This window comes from Cydia amplana, chromosome 16, assembly GCF_948474715.1.
Source record: "Cydia amplana chromosome 16, ilCydAmpl1.1, whole genome shotgun sequence".
NCBI classification, from domain to species: domain Eukaryota; kingdom Metazoa; phylum Arthropoda; class Insecta; order Lepidoptera; family Tortricidae; genus Cydia; species Cydia amplana.
The window spans coordinates 12605694-12620157 of NC_086084.1; the positions used below are offsets into that span (position 1 = coordinate 12605694).

Genomic DNA, 14464 nt, shown 5'->3' on the forward strand with positions numbered 1-14464 from the left:
GGTCAAATTTATTTACTAAATTTGACATTTTGCGTTTCCTCGTTAGTTTATAACAAAAAAAGATATATTGAAACATTTCCTTGTTGTTTTATTTTCCCTACGGACATTATTTACGTCACGGATTATTTATTATGTTTGGTACGGAACGGTTCGGTATGATAGATCTATCGGTCTGGTCGTGTAGAGGAGGTTTAAGAATGAAGTTTAGTCTACTTAAGTCTATGGTTTTTACTTTTGCGAACTTACCCGTTTTTCTTTCGTGTGTTGTGAGAAAAGTTTGTTTTAGAAGTGAAAAACTAATAAAAGTGTGCAATTACTTAATTAAGGAGTGCCAAAGTGTCGAAGTGGACTGCTAAATAAACTTTTGTAAGTAATAGATTTAAGGCGACTTCATTATGAAGTAATAAAGCACTTGCAATTTCATGTAAGATTAACAAACTTTTATAGTACTTAAACTCGACTTCAAGTGAACGCTTTTCATTGCAGATTAGCATCAAACAAAATGCAAGATACTCATAAGATATAGAAGCATATAAAGTGTATCGGTAGCTCGCATTGCGTACAAAATGGACTTTCTGCTTTCCACATTACAATTGCGCCTAGATAGGCTAGCAGAAGCGTTAAAGGGAGCCGCAGAGGCCCTTAACAGCATTGAAACTGGCGTAGCAAGGGACAGGATAATTGCTGTGAGAATAAACGTTAAAAATAGATTGTTATCGCTCACAACAGATTTAGATAGATATTTGTCTGGCGCAACGGATATAAAAGAAGATTTCTGCAATGAATGTCGAGATATGCAAGTAAAGGCGGAGGACACGCTGACCGAATTAGAAATCGCAATAAAACTATACTGCCATGAAGGGGAAAACAATCATAGAACGCGTCTACCTAAGTTAGAGTTAGGGAAATATAACGGTGACATTCTAAAATGGAACACTTTTTGGGATAAATTCGCAGCTAATGTTGATAATAAGGACATTGCCAACGTTGAGAAGCTATCATACTTGCTAGCGTCATTAGAGGGACCAGCCCTTCAAGCAGTCGAGGGTCTGGAAACTACTAACATGAATTATCCGATTGCGGTAGACATTCTCAATAGCCGCTTTGGTAAACCTACGAAGGTCATCGATGCTCACAATGATGCTTTGCAAAATCTAGCTGTAGCTAAGGATTCACCTGAAGATTGTAGGCGTACTCTGAACAATATAGAGAAGCACCTTAGGGTATTAGAGGCTCTTGGGGAGAAAGTTGATGCTAGTCACCTTAGAGTTATTATACTTAATAAATTTCCATCAAGAGTAGTATACCAAGTGTGGCTTATGTCAACCGATGATTCTTTTGCTGCAATCCGGAAGGCTTTGGATGCTGTAATAACAGCCATGGAGAGTTCGGTTGTTACAAACATGGAGAGTTCTGTGATTCCAGTAAAGTCCAGTGACACAACGGAGATGAGTACACCTGCTTCAACAGCAACACTGCAGATTGGAGCTGTAAAGAAAAGGAAATGGCAACAAAAGAGGGAAGCAATTTCAACTCAACCTAGCAAGAAACGCCCTAAGAGAATGTGCATATTTTGCAATGAAGAACATTATAGTGAGGACTGTACCAAATTTAACACATATAAAGAGAGGATTGGGAAGTTGAAAGATAGGTGTTATGCGTGCTTCCAAATAGGACACCGTGCCTCCAAGTGCACAAGAAGGAGAAAATGTGTACATTGCTCTAGGATGCATAATAGAGCACTGTGTCGACAGAAGGTGCAAAGGGGTGAGGCTAGTGATATGGTACTTTCAAACATTACTTCAGTTAATGTACAGTTAAATAAACCATCCAATTTCTTACAGACGGCAGTAACCCAAGTAAGGACAGCGGAGGGGAGAAGTCTGAGCATTAGACTTTTACTTGATTCTGGAAGTCAACGAACTTACATTACAAACAAAATAGCAAAATTATTACGAATTAAATCTGATGGAGAAGATTGTTTGATGATTTATACTTTTGGATCAGAAAAGCCCAGAGAAATGTTATGCCCATATGCAACAATAACTGTAGTGAGTAAACGTAATGTTGAAAGACTGATTAGAGTGAATATAGTTCCATACATCACCGCAGAGCTACCCATAGCTAAGGTAGAGTCACCAATGATAGACATCTGGGCGGACGATGCTTCTACTGGTGAAGGCATCGATTTGTTGATTGGAAATGATTTATACTTCTCATTTATCAGAAAGAGTGTTGATTTGGGAAATAATACTTATCTGGTAGATTCTGATTTTGGTTGGTTCCTCGCAGGAAGTGCTACTAACAACAGAGAAAGGGACATTCTATCAGTTGCTACATATTGCCAGTGTCATGAAATCAATCAAGACTTTTTTACAGAACCAGATCTTCCTCTGCGTACCATAGATGTCAAATTTTTATGGTCACTTGAGAGCATCGGGATATGCAATTCTCCAAAAACTACATGTGAGGAAGAAGCCGTGCAGCACTTTAACAATACTGTCAAATACAGTGAAGGACGGTACCAGGTCAAGTGGCCGTGGATAGAGTATCCACCTAAATTGCCTACTAATTTTGGACTTGCCTTTGGAAGGTTAAAGGGTGTATTACGGAGGTCAAATAAAGAAGTCATGACAGAGTATGAGGAAATCTTAAAGGAACAGCTTGAAGCGAACATAATAGAAGTTGTGGATCCTACCATTCCTGCTGACCATCCAGTTCACTACCTACCTTTTCATATGGTTCAACAGAAGGGAAAAAGAGGCCGGCTGGTCTACGATGCTTCAGCTAAGCTGAAAAACGAGAAGAGCTTGAATGAGTGCTTATACAGAGGTCCGAACATGCTGGAAGACCTTACAGGATTGGTACTGAAATTTAGAATTGGGAAAATTGCTATCACCGCCGATGTTGAAAAGGCTTTTCTTCAGGTTGGTCTACAAGAAGAGGACAGGGATGTGACCAGGTTTCTCTGGGTCAAAGATCTGGAAAGGGAACTAACCGAAGACAATATCATGCAGTACAGGTTCTGCAGAGTGCCTTTTGGAGTGATATCAAGTCCTTTCCTCTTAGCGGCAACAATTCGATATCACCTTTCAAGGACTAACAAAAGTCTTCTTCCAGTGATAGCAGATAAATGTTATGTGGACAATTTAGTGACATCAGTTCAATCAAGAGAAGAGGCTCTCAATTTGTATGCTCAAACTACAAACTCATTCAAAGAATTAGGAATGAACATACGAGATTGGATGTCTAACGACAAAGATTTTGTAGACAAGATTCCCGAGCAAAAGAGAGCTAAACAGGAAAGTGAAATGAAGATCCTCGGTTTGATATGGAATTTGGAAAATGACACCTTAAAGCTCAAACTGAATAACGAAACCTTTGAGAGCGAGATCATAGACAGAGGTATTACAAAGAAAGGAGTCTTGAGAGTGCTAGCACGTCTGTACGATCCATGCGGGTTTGTGTCACCACTCATGCTACCAGGAAAACTCTTGTTCCAGGAGATCTGTACTAGGAAGTTAAAATGGGACGAGATTCTGCCTGAAGACTTGTCAACATCATGGAGGAACATAATTGAGAATTTAAAAGCTGTTAAGAACGTAGAACTGCCAAGACATGTCGCAAGTGGTTCAAAGTCGGAATGTACGAAGTATGAGCTACATTGCTTCACTGACGCATCTATGAATGCATATGCAGCAGTTGTTTATCTGCGCGTCATAACTGGAAAGCAAGTATCAACTTCGTTTCTCATGTCAAAATCCAGAGTAACCCCAGCAGAAGACAAAAGTGATCTCAAAATTCCTAGACTTGAGTTGCTAGGGTATCTGATAGGAAGTAGACTTCTGAGGTATGTTAAAAGCCACATAGACCTAAATATATGCAAGATATATTTATGGACGGATAGTCAAGTTGTCATAGCTTGGATCAAATCTAGTAGATTACTTCCACCATTTGTATCGAGACGAGTCAATGAGATCAAGCAAATTAAGGACATCTTAGGTTCAGAGCTGCGCTATGTCAACTCAAAAGAGAACCCTGCAGACATAGCTACCAGACCGGAATTGTGGCATCAGAAACAGGATCTATGGTTCCATGGTCCAGATTTCCTTCTACAAGACCAACGTGATTGGCCTAAGGAGCAGAAGAAGGAAGAAATGTGCTTGGCCGGGAGGGCTCTGGACACGGTGGATGGTCCAGAGATGACAATTAAAGGCTATGAAGACCGAGATAGTGATCTTAACTTTTCTGAAATGGAGGATAATCCTGCAGCCACTGCACTTCATGAAAGTTTGGATTCTATGCAAAACCCATTAGACGAAGAGAAGTGTGAAGAGACAGTGACTGAGATAAAGAAGTTACAAGGAAAATTCTTTTCAGAAGAAGTTTCAGGAAAGGTAACCAGTTTGTCACGAAACTTAGGTCTCTTTGTAGACGAAGATGGGATCTTAAGATGTAAAGGAAGGTTCGCGAATGCTAATTTGTCGTATGATAAGAGATATCCCATTCTGATTCCGAAGAAATCGCCCTTCACAACCCAGATAATTCTGAAGACGCATAGAGACAACTACCATGTTGGGGTTCCACACACGCTAAGTATATTACGCGAAAAGTATTGGATCCCCCATGGGCGTGCCCAAGTACAGAAAGCTCTGAAGAGATGTTCGCAGTGTGAGAAGTATTCTGGAGGTCCTTATAAACTGCCACCACCACCTGCACTACCCAGTGAAAGAGTTAACTATAGTTCTCCATTTACCTTTACTGGATTGGACTATCTGGGTCCGGTATTAGTGGAAACAAATACTGGTAGAGAAAAACGATGGATTTGTCTTATGACATGTTTAGCAGTTCGTGCTGTACATTTGGAGTTGGTCAAGGCTTTGACGGCTGAGGAGTGCTTGCTAGCGATACGGCGTTTCGTGGCGGCTAGAGGACCACCTAGAATATTGATATCGGACAATGCACTACAGTTCAAGCTGACAAGTGAGGTACTAATCCATTCATACTGCCAGGAGAAACATATCAAGTGGAAATTCATCACGCAGCTTGCACCCTGGCAAGGCGGCTTTTACGAAAGATTAGTTGCACTGGTAAAGCACTGCTTAAAGCGAACACTTGACAAGCATTTATTAACAGACGGTCAAATGCATACAGTAGTGAAGGAGATTGAGGCTGTATTGAACACGAGACCTTTGACTGCAGTGGGTTCCGATCCAGAGGGAGTCCTGCGACCAGCTGATTTTCTGTCTCTAGGTCAGTGTCTAGAAATAAACCCGGAACTTGGCGAGGGGACCTCACAAGGTACCAATACCAAAGTTGACTTGGTTGAAGGCTGGAAGAGAGGTCAGAGGATTCTTAACGAATACAGAGAGATGTTCACCAATCAATACCTACCGAGTCTGCGGGACAGATTCAGCCACTCTCATAAACAACCGCGAGTGATATCAAAGAAGTCTCCAGAAGTCGGTGACATTGTACAGATTAAGAATGATTCCAAAAATAGAATCAATTGGAAGGTTGGTAAAATCTCAAGTTTAATCCGAAGCCGTGATGGTGAGTGCCGAGCAGCCAAAGTGGTAGTTGGGAATGCAGAGTTTACGAGATCCATAGCCCATCTGTATCCTTTAGAGTCTGATACGTACGGCCCAACGGATTATGCACGATTACCATCACAAGACAACGAGAAGGCAGAGACACCAACTGAACACCGTGAGATGGTTGAAATTATAGAACCCATAAAAGCATCAGAAACGATAGTGTTACCCGAGCCCGAGATAGAAATTAATGAGGTAACAATCCCTACCGAGTCGGCAACCGAGAAAGAAGTTTCTGTGTTAGATTCCGAAAGTAGTCCTACGCAAACTGAGCAAGCTCCCGTTGCTGATACACATGAGGCAGAAGTGAGAGAGCCAAGTGTTATGGAAGAACGGCCAGAGGAAGCGACAAGAGTAAGGAGGAATGCGGCCATTTGGGCTAGAGAACGAATAGCCGAATGGACGCGTCAGCTAATGACGCTACTGATGTAACCCTTTTGCCGTTCGCGAGTGTCGCGGAGATCGCGAAGTCTGTTATTGTGGTATGTATCCTATCTGTCACTCTTAGCGTACTTTCACTGGTAACACTGGCGATCGAGGTCGGCTAGTGTCATGGGTGACAGCGGAGAAGATGGCGGGAACCGAGTTGAGACAAGTTGAGAGAGGTCGTCTGAATTTCTGGTACGTAAGAGGTGGTGTGACGCCGTGGCGCGTGCATCACGTACAGGAGATTCTTGGTAAGCTAAACAAATCTATATTTTGATATATATGGATATTGCAGTGACCTTGAATTAGCGACGACCTTGAGATAGAGCTGAGTTGAAGAATTGTCTGATATTCTTTATGTGTAGCTCGAGTTTGAATGTAACAAGTGAGGTGGCTAGAGTTTATCGGTTTGAGTCACTGGAGGTTTCATTATGGAGGCTGATGGATGAGCTGTAGGGGTTGTTGTGGAGGCTCGTCGGGGACCAAATGGTTCCCGCCTCGGGACTCATCGCATATTATGAGTTGAGAGATATACGAGATTATGAGAGTATATCATGAGTATATGAGTTGCGGGATGCACGATGAGTTCTCCTGTGTTGTGGAGATTCAGTTGTGCCGTGCATCCACCGATATAAGCCACGGGACTTGGGGCCCTTCTAATTTTCCCTGAGAGAGTTGAGGTTACATTCATAACAAGAGATATGAGATTGAGAGGAGATGGAATTGTGCGCCCATCGAGTGTTGATTCATGGTCATTGCAGTAGCTATTTTATACTGTGCTTAATATATTTAGAGATCCATGTAGCGAGGTCATCATTACATCCCCCTAAAGGTGAAACTCCGCTACATCCTTAAATATTACAGACTCTCATTTATACATAATATTTTGTTACGGAAAAGGTGTGTCAAATTGTTTATATAATTAATATAATATATGCAATCGATTCTTTATAGATAGGATACATTTCCGTCAATAGAAAAAAGGCACCAACTTTAAAAAAACGTCATATTTGCTAAACAGATCTTCAATGACGCTTACACTTAAAACAAGCAACAACGGTTGCACTCCGGGAGTGCCGATAGAAATGAAAACTCACCTCACTATGTTACCGACGCCCGGTAAAACGATACATACGTTTAGCGGAGGTATTCTATTTATTTATTATATATTATTATCATTCTCAAATAAGATCACACTTTTTCATTGACATGTTTATTTACATACTGCCATGACAACGTCAAATTATTTGAACATAGGTAAAGAGTCTTGAAAAGGAGTCCGCAACATAAATGTCAAATAACATTGAGTTTTTCTTTATTGATTTAAATGCAATTTAAATTATGAGTGGCCACCTTACGGGGCTTCTGGTCACGTGATCGCCTTACGCCCCTTACGGTCACGTGATCGCCGTACGCTGTCTCGAGTTTATCATTTTTTCCTCACCTCAAAAAGTGCCCAGTGCCGCTAAAGAAGTTTTCACTTCAAAAAGCTGAAGTGGACAAAAGGGAAGCCTACCTTTATGAACATACCATGAGTGAGTGCGAAAGAGGCCGACTACAAATGAAAAAAAACCCTGACTACTTAAAATTTCACTTTATTTACAAAATGACACACCCTACCCTACTGATATATTCCATGTTATGTTATCCTAATATCCCACATACAGATGTCTTATGGTCACCCTAATTAGAACGAGATGCAGGGCTCTAGTTTGACTTCTCATGTGGACACACTTTTTGGTCAATGTACTCGATCCAGTTTATTAACTCTAAATCCGTGCCCGAACGTCTGAAATTTCTTTCGTGAATCGGAAGATATTGCTAACGAATAATTAAAAATGACGTGTTATTGTAAAATTTAAGATAAAATACATATAAATGAAAATTATTAAATTATAAAGAAATATTTTAACTTATTAACCATAGATATAATGTACCCATGTAACATGTTATGTTGAAATAAAGTGGCAATGTTATTGTGACGTAGGCAAGTGACACTCTGGGAAGAGAAGACCATGTTTTATTAGACCATGTTCTACACTACACATACTAGATGCTTTTATTTAATCTAGAACGGAGGAAACACAAAAACAAATACACAACAAAAACCTAGGTACAAAATTTGTCCGACATCACAGTCAACGGGTAAGTCCAAAGCGTGCAATCAACATGCAGTCTTATACAATTTTTTATAAGTATATCATGTATATATTTCAGGGATCTCGTAAACGGCTCCAACGATAACGATGAAATTTGCTATAAGGTCACTGCGGGCAAGACTTTATTTCTTTTTTTTACTTTGCAGTGATCTAGTTGCGTTAATTATTCACCTACGTTACCGTTTATAATCGCATACGATGAAGAATTTAATAATTAATCGTTTAGCAATAGTGACAGATCATTTTAATCATAAATTAAGCAAGAACATTAGTATTTTTTAAAAATCGGCGAGTAGACGGACTTCCCTTGTAGTTTAAGGGAAGTCCGTCTAGTAATGATATCAGCCAATCTATGGGTGCGTATATGTTCGTAGTCGAATTCCTAAAAAGAATGAATCAAGACAATGAAAAGTGTACTTTCAACTTGTTAAAATATAGGGCTCTGATTCGAAATAAACGCAATCTTTCTAATATAAAGGCAAGTCCGGCTAATATACTACGAAAATGGGGTGTAAACCTTTTATGGCTAATAATTACACGTAATTATTTTTTGGATTTCCGAAATAAAAGACCAATAGAAATTTTAAAATGTAGGTACTTTATTCGTTTCTTTTAATTTACTGAGATTAAAATTTAGGAAACTATTGCGCAGTGTCAAGAGGATTTGTCGATACCTTATCAAATCGTTATAATATTAGTCGCAAAAACAGTTGGTAATCTCTGATTTAACGAAAGTCGCGCATAGGACAGACTTGCCTTCAACATAATAGACGGACTTTCAAACTTAGTCAAATTTTAATGTGATAAATGGTGGAACGTATAATTACAAGCCAATTTCTGATATTTTAAACACAGAATAAAGATAACTGGTTCTTATGCTACTTACATAGGTACTTTCTGATGCACAATCTTTTCAAAAACTATTTTTAACAAAAAAATTTCGAACGGCTGTCGAACTATGACATCGAGTTGAACTTATTTAGGCGGATTGCTCTGAAATTGGTTGTCACAGCGAATATGGAGTGGTGACACGCACTAATTTCTATGTGAAAAATTCTGCCGTTTTCGGCGCGGGGGGCGAGGAACGCACACAAATAATGTAAACACTAATGCATTTTTTGCATGCGTCGCTACACACGCACACGACAAAATTATCAAACACTAGCATAAACTATATTCACACAAATACAAGAACAAACACAGACAACCCTGTCCGTGAACGACATGATGTCAGTTTTAAGTAAACGTAGAAGTGCGAGGGACTTGTCGATAATATTGTCGATATTTTATTGACTGAATTATAACTGTCTGCTTTAGTCAATTATAACCATCAAAAACATTACCCACATGTAAAAAGGTGCAAGTATCGCAACGCTTCTACTACAAAAAAGTTTTGAGATGTAATGCTAATGTGAAACCAAGTCGGTTATTTTAATCAGTGCCAGGGGGTGTTAAAACCGTATCAATAAGATATCTTTAATTTGTAATACGCATAATGACTGGGCCATCGCACGGCTGCATAATGACATAAGGATCATCGTCACCTATTAAAAATAATTCTAATTGAACATAACGCTAGCACTAATTGCAGTTTGAGCATTACACGTATTTACGAGTACGGTACGAGTAAAGCATTATGTGCGATTGCCAAGTCAGTATATGTATTACAAATTAAATATATCTTATTGATACGGTTTTAACACCCCCTGGCACTGATTAAAATAACCGACTTGGTTTCACATTAGCATTACATGTCAAAACTTTTTTGTAGTAGAATCGTTGCGAGACTTGCACCTTTTTACATGTAATATTTTTGATGGGATCTCATCTCTTTTTGTAGACAGTCCTTCTTTTCGGGTACTCATACCCATACTATGTATACACATATCATAACTAAACACATCTTTATTCGTATTCACATCGTACATACATCGTAGTGTACCTTTACTTTACCTACTATTTGTAGGAACTGCAACAGTAACTCTGTAATAGCATATATTTATATGGAATTACAAACTTACTTATGCAGTTCTTAGATCTTTAAAACGTGACTGATCTTGCAATATTTTTAGGTTTTGGATGGCTTGATAAGCTGAAAACTACTTATGTTTAAAATTTATTGCATCTTTTGGAAATCAAAAAAAATAAATCAAAATAACAATATATTTATAATGTTCATATAGATTTTATCGATATTGGTTTTTATGGTGTCCCATCACTAACTATGGTAGAGTGATACCAGAGTAATAAATTAAAAGTGCCTATTTATGGAAAAAAGTCGGCAGTAAATACCTTAAAATAAATAAAATACAATACAAATATTGGACATGTCAAATAAAAAATATACGATAGAAACTAAGAGAAAAATTAATTTTCAAACAGTAGTAGGGTTGGTGCGTTAGTTTTCGTCCAGCTCTAGTTTTCGTCCACTTGGCGAAATTGAATATAAATCTACATTGCTGCACAAATTTGGACTTAATACAATCCTTAATGTCGAGACAATATATCTATCTACATAAAAAATGTATTTGGCAAGTAGTAAATTAAATATCAAATATGTTATTTGCTAATCTGTCATGTGGACGAAAACTAGAGCATGGACGGAAACTAGCACAATGACCCATCGGTAATATCACGTTATTTATGATTTATACTATTTATTTGATTGAATGGATTATGTTGATATAAAAATAAGGTGTTATAGAAAAATAATGTGTTATATAAATTATATAATAATAAGCAACACAAATTAGAAGTTAGGTATACCTAATGAATATTTAGAAAGTCCTCTTTAAATATTACCCTAAATTAGATCTAGTACCATGAAGTGGTATCACTTTCAGATTGACAATGTTTTTTAGTTTTTTGCTAAATTAGTGCACTATTTGATAATATTTACATGTTATAATAGTACTTACATATGAAAAGAAACGTGTCCTTTAAGTACGCTAGATGTTTCCGATCGGTTTTTACAGGAGGAAATGCTACAATTCGGCATTTTCTGCTCCTAACATTCCGCTTAGACTGACGTTTGCTGAATGGCGTATGACGTAAGGCAACTAGTTTTATATAACCTCCTTGACCGGCGGCCGCCGACTTTTGGCAGAGGGGAACGCCTGTTAATGGCGGTTCCTGTTGGTTTATTATTCCGAGTCACAGCGCCATAATTATGTTTTACAGTGAGGGAACTAACGCGCAAAACTGATTAATCGACTAGACTCCAAAGCGGCATACGCCTTCAAATTCAAGTTATAACGTGTTGACGGCCTTGCCTTGTAGACGGTGTTGCCCGCAGTGACCTTATTGGGGTTTTCTGAGGCGAAAGTCGATCTAGCCAGGTCTTTAGGAAATCGCGCATTTGTTTTTAGTTTTTGAGCAAAGCTCGGTTTCCCTGATATTATATCTAATACCTTTAAACGAGCAATTCTTGCATATTTATTTATAAACTGACATACTTAGATCTCAAAAAGTGACCATAATGGCCTCCCTCCAATGCCCAGGGTAGGATCGATCTAGCGTCTATTGCATTCGCGGCAGACCTTCAGACTTTTAGATTTGGAAAACTTGCAATTTATTGATTTACAGTCAAGCATGATTCAAGCCTTTGACCGCCAAAGACGCAACTGATGCACGCGGCTACACTCCAATATGAACCTTAGTGCATTCCGACAAGGTTTACGATGACGCGCCGCGCGCCATAGGCGTAGCGTTCAAGGGGTTAAGAGTTAAGAAGATTAATAATCCTTAGTTGTCTTATCGGTGTGTTAAGCAAACTATGCGACCGCAAACTACAGAGATTAAAACTATTTTCGAACTTCGGAACCGTAATACATATTATCTTGACAAATACGGATTTTGTAATATTTGTTGGAAAACTCAGTACCTACTTGAAGCGCGGGCTTCGAGATTTTGTAATTATGACATTGAAATACTACGAGGGTAATTTGAGAAGTAACTTGTTTCGCCTACGTATAGATGGCGTTGGCGTCAACTCTGTATGTATTGATTTAGTTTAGTAATTAAACATATTTAATATGTGGCGTCATGTCATTTTTGGCAGGAATTTGACATTTGACAGTAGTTCAAACAAAACTGGTCTGAGTTACGCGGGAAAATGGAGAAAATTGGAATTCGTGGAGTTTTTCAGTTCTTTTTTTGGAAGGCAAAACTGTGAAACAAATCCATAAAAGGATTTTACCTACGTTGGGTAGTTCGTGTCCTTCCTAGGGAACGATTTGACTGCACCTCGCCCTGGAGTCCCGAAAACAGCACTTTTACCCGAAATCATCGATAAAATCCATGATTTAGTTTTAGCCGACCGAAGATTGAAAATACGCGAATTAGCTGAAGCCTCAAACATCTCTTCTGAGCGGGTGCATTTTATTTTACACGACGATTTGCACAAGAAAAAGCTTTGTGTAAGGTAAGTGCCGCGATTACTGACTCCAGAACAAATGCGTATTCGCATGTGAACATCTGATGAAGATTTGCAGGTGTTTAAAAAAATCCAACAGATTTTATTCGCCGTTTTGTTACTATGGATGGAACCTGGATCCATCACTACATCCCGGAGACGAAACATCAGTCGAAACAATGGGCTGGTCAATTGGTCATGTTGAGCCAACTCCAAAGAAAGCCATATGCATTCCGTCTGCTGGAAAGGTGATGGCGTCTGTGTTTTGGGACGCAAAGGGATACTTTTAATTGCCTACCTGGCCAAGGGAAAAACTATAACTGGAGCATACTACGCATCACTTTTGGATCAGTTACAGGCGGCAATAGCTGAAAAACGTCCAGGTTTGGCAAAAAATAATGTGATTTTTCACGATGACTACGCTCGGCATTCAACGCGTGTCGCCGCACAAAAATTGTCGTAGTTACGATTGGAACTTCTTCCACACCCTACTTATTCACCAGATTTGGCTTCGTCGGACTATCACTTCTTCCCGAAACTGAAAACATTTCTCTTAGGGCGAAATTTTAAGTCCGATGAGGAGGTTATATGGGAGGTCAATGCGTATTTCGAGGCCCTTGAAGAAACGCACTTCCGTGAAGGCGATAGAGAAGTTGCAGACTCGTTGGGATAAGTGCGTAGAACTTCGGAGGGATTACGTAGAGAAATAAAATAAATACAATTTGCAATATTATTATTTTTTGATATGAAACCAAGTTACTTCTCAAACAAGCCTCGTATATTATGAAAAACTTACTATTACTTATTACATACAGTATGCGAAAGGACTCGTAACTTTGTATGTATATGTCTGTCTGCTACCCCTCAAACCGCTGAATAAAATCACTTTGAACTTTAGTATGGAGCTAGAGTTAGACCATCATAACTCTGCGCCGATTTTGATCGCTCAGACTGTGCAAGTGTTATTTTAAACGTCAGACTTCTATAAGTCTAAGTCTGTGCTATCAAAATCACTTCAGAGCTATCTTGGTCTAACTATTGAGTCCCGAGGAAGGACATAAGATAATTTGAAAATTTGATACCGAGTTAAATAAACTTATTGACCTTGACCCTTGTCTAAGGGCCTATTTAGACGGGGCGAAAACTCGCATGCGAGTTTGATTACATTGCGTAGTTTGATCGGTCGGCTGAATTGATGTAACCTCATTGGTCCGCAATGTAGCTAAAATCGTATACGAGTTCGCGCGCCATCTAAATAAGCCATAATAGTAATTAGAATACTTACAATTAAAATATTATAGGTACCTACGTACCTATGTTGTCCTAAGGCACCCCAGAGGTGCAGAGGGCCTTCACAAGCTACGCATTCCTGTCTTCAGCGACCTTTCTGGCAGTTTCAGAGTTCATTCCTTCAGACTTGTGTCTGGGAAAGTAAGTAGCTAGGTACAGTCTACGTCAAAGATTTTAATACATCTTTACTAATAGACTAATTAGTTACTAGGAAACAAATCCAATTATTTTATGAAAATATTTTTTAGAGCTCCGCAAGCCCTTAACCTTGACAGCCAGTCAGATGGAACAATTTTTCGCCCTACCTAATGATTAAATTGTCATTTTATCAATTTAAATTATGTAGTGGAAATTGGCTCGGCGAATCCATTGATTCGATTGACCGATCAAATCAGGGCGTGCGGCCTACGCAAAAATCCCAATTTTCGACAAGTGCTTATTGAGTGATGTACGTCATTTCATTTCTCTAGTAGTTAAAGCGACAAGGTTATAATATATATGGCCTAGGAATCAAATTGGTTGACTGTACGTATGGACGGAGTTTATAGCCGTAACACACACCACAGGGCTGACACGCTATA

The 14464-nt window shown here is 39.0% G+C and overlaps 1 protein-coding gene across 1 annotated transcript; it reads left to right on the forward strand.

Moving 5' to 3' along the window:
* The first annotated feature begins 271 nt into the window (after positions 1 to 271).
* On the forward strand, positions 272 to 1956 carry LOC134655029 (uncharacterized). Its single transcript, XM_063510488.1, has 2 exons — positions 272 to 1767; positions 1845 to 1956. Exons 1-2 carry the CDS (start codon positions 567 to 569, stop codon positions 1892 to 1894), a joined length of 1251 nt encoding a protein of 416 aa, XP_063366558.1. The 5' UTR covers positions 272 to 566; the 3' UTR covers positions 1895 to 1956.
* Positions 1957 to 14464: the final 12508 nt, after the last annotated feature.

Excerpts from the sequence above, each read along its gene's own strand:
- LOC134655029 (XM_063510488.1), top strand. The coding sequence starts at position 567 with ATGGACTTTCTGCTTTCCACATTACAATTGCGCCTAGATAGGCTAGCA. Across the intron at positions 1,768-1,844 it reads TCGACAGAAGGTGCAAAGGG|ACGGCAGTAACCCAAGTAAG; the intron begins GTGAGGCTAGTG and ends AATTTCTTACAG.